The sequence below is a fragment of the Grammomys surdaster genome, unplaced genomic scaffold (genome assembly GCF_004785775.1).
Source record: "Grammomys surdaster isolate TR1022 unplaced genomic scaffold, NIH_TR_1.0 206, whole genome shotgun sequence".
NCBI lineage: Eukaryota > Metazoa > Chordata > Mammalia > Rodentia > Muridae > Grammomys > Grammomys surdaster.
The window spans coordinates 5,455,932-5,457,863 of NW_021604651.1; the positions used below are offsets into that span (position 1 = coordinate 5,455,932).

The 1,932-nt window shown below is 61.3% G+C and overlaps 1 protein-coding gene across 1 annotated transcript; it reads right to left on the reverse strand.

Moving 5' to 3' along the window:
• Nucleotides 1-213: 213 nt before the first annotated feature.
• On the reverse strand, nt 214-1,191 carry Foxb1 (forkhead box B1). Its single transcript, XM_028771304.1, has one exon. It carries the CDS (start codon nt 1,189-1,191, stop codon nt 214-216), a length of 978 nt encoding a protein of 325 aa, XP_028627137.1.
• Nucleotides 1,192-1,932: the final 741 nt, after the last annotated feature.

Genomic DNA, 1,932 nt, shown 5'->3' on the forward strand with positions numbered 1-1,932 from the left:
AGGAACGAAGACAACTTTCACACGCCTTCTGGCAAGTTTGTGGTTTGTCTTCTAGGTCCCAAACCAAAAGTTCTCCTAAGAGCGAGGACTGAAGAAGGTTGAATGGGCAAGTCGGGGTGGCGGTTTTAGGTCTCATAGGGCTGGACCGGGAGCAAGGAGATGTTGAGAGGGGTGGTGTGGATGTGACCAAGACGGAGCTCCAGCTTCTGTGGGTCAGTGCACGGCCACCGAGTGCAAGGCGGAGGCCGGGCTGGTAAGTGTCTCGCTAGGGGTGGCGGGGCTGCTTTGGCTGGTTGCTGTCTGCGAGGAGGTGGGGCTGAGCGAAGGCGGCGAGTTCGAGAGCAGGGTGGGGATGGGTGCGGGCAGCGCTGGCAGCGCGGGCACTGCAGCCGGCGTGGGCTTGATGGGCACTGGGATGGCGGGCAACGTCTGGCCCGCAGCGTGGCACAGCGGCTTCAGCGGCACTCCATAGGCGCTGTAGTCGCCACTTGCCATGGAGATGGGGGAGGCTGAGTCGATCATACCTGCGGAACCGTACACATGGGGCCAGCCGGTGCCCAGAGAGCTGCCCATGGTAGTTAACTGGTTAGGGAGCGGGTAGGCAGCCGGAACCGGCTGCATAGCAGAGAAGGCCAGTCCCCCAGGCATCTTGTATTCCCTCGCGATGATGTTCTCGATGGCAAAGGGATGCTTGAAGCCGGAAGGCTGCGCCACACCACCCAGGTTGTATGCAGCGGCCGGCATCTGCGGCAGATGCGTGCCCGAGGCGGCCAGTGCGCTGAGCCGCAGCTTAGCCTGCTGCTGGAGGTACTGCGCGGCGTCCGCCGGCTTGCTGGGCGCCAGGTGGTCTGACTTGAGCACTTTGAAACGCTTGCGGCGCCGCAGGAAGCTCCCGTTCTCGAACATGTCCCCACAGCTGGGATGCAGCGCCCAGAAGCTGCCCTTGCCGGGCTGGTCTGGCCGCCTGGGGATCTTGATGAAGCAGTCGTTGAAGGAGAGATTGTGGCGCAGGCTGTTCTGCCAGCGCTGCGTGTTCTCCCGGTAGTAGGGGAAGCGGTCCATGATGAACTTGTAGATCTCGCTGAGCGGCAGCATCTTCTCCGGAGAGCTCTGGATGGCCATGGCGGTCAGCGAGATGTAGGAGTAGGGAGGCTTCTGGTCGCTGTACGTGTTGCGGCCCGGTCGAGGCATCTTCTTTCTTGGCCACTTGCTCAGGGTCCGCACGGCCCGAAGGACTGTCGGATCTGAGAAGGGGGGAGGTAATAGAGAAGGTCAGCTTAGGTGCAGAGACACTGGGGAGGTCACTCAGGCCGAGTCACAGATATAGGGGGTGGGGAAGAGGGGATTCTGGTGCCAGCAACTTTGCGCACCAAACTGGATAGACTCAGCTAGGGGAAGTGGAGAGGGGAAGACTGCGAGCATCAGAGAGGTTTGCAGGAAAGTAAGTAGGACCTGGATTCAGGGGAGGGGACAGAGATAGATGCTCACCTTAAAGTTGTTCCAAGTTGCCGGTCCGCATCCGGGATGGCGTGGCTGGTGGCCGAATTCCTTTCTGCGCGAGATGGGAGCGCAGCGGCGGGGACCAGTGAGACTCGTTGCCAGCTGGGCTTGGACTCAGCCGGTTTAGAGCTCCTCTCCGCGGGCTCCGCGGCGCGCTCGTGGGTTGTGCGTCCTGCCGGGAGGCCGAACTCGGCTGCGCAGTGCCCGTGAGGACAGGGACAGACGCCGCCTCGGGGATCTAGAGAACGCTGCTGTGGTGTTCGTGGTTCCGCTGAGCTAGGTGGCTGCCTCCATGTCCACCCTCGAACCATCTGATAGTTTTAAGCGGTGACAGGAGCAGAAAAGACCCCTGTAGCGGCGCTTCATTAATGTGCCACTTCTTAGCTATCGTATGACAATCGCCTTGGGAGGAGGAGGAAAAGGAGGGGGAGC

Bases quoted from the DNA above. Each gene is read 5' to 3' on its own strand.
- Foxb1 (XM_028771304.1), bottom strand. From the start codon at position 1,191: ATGCCTCGACCGGGCCGCAACACGTACAGCGACCAGAAGCCTCCCTAC.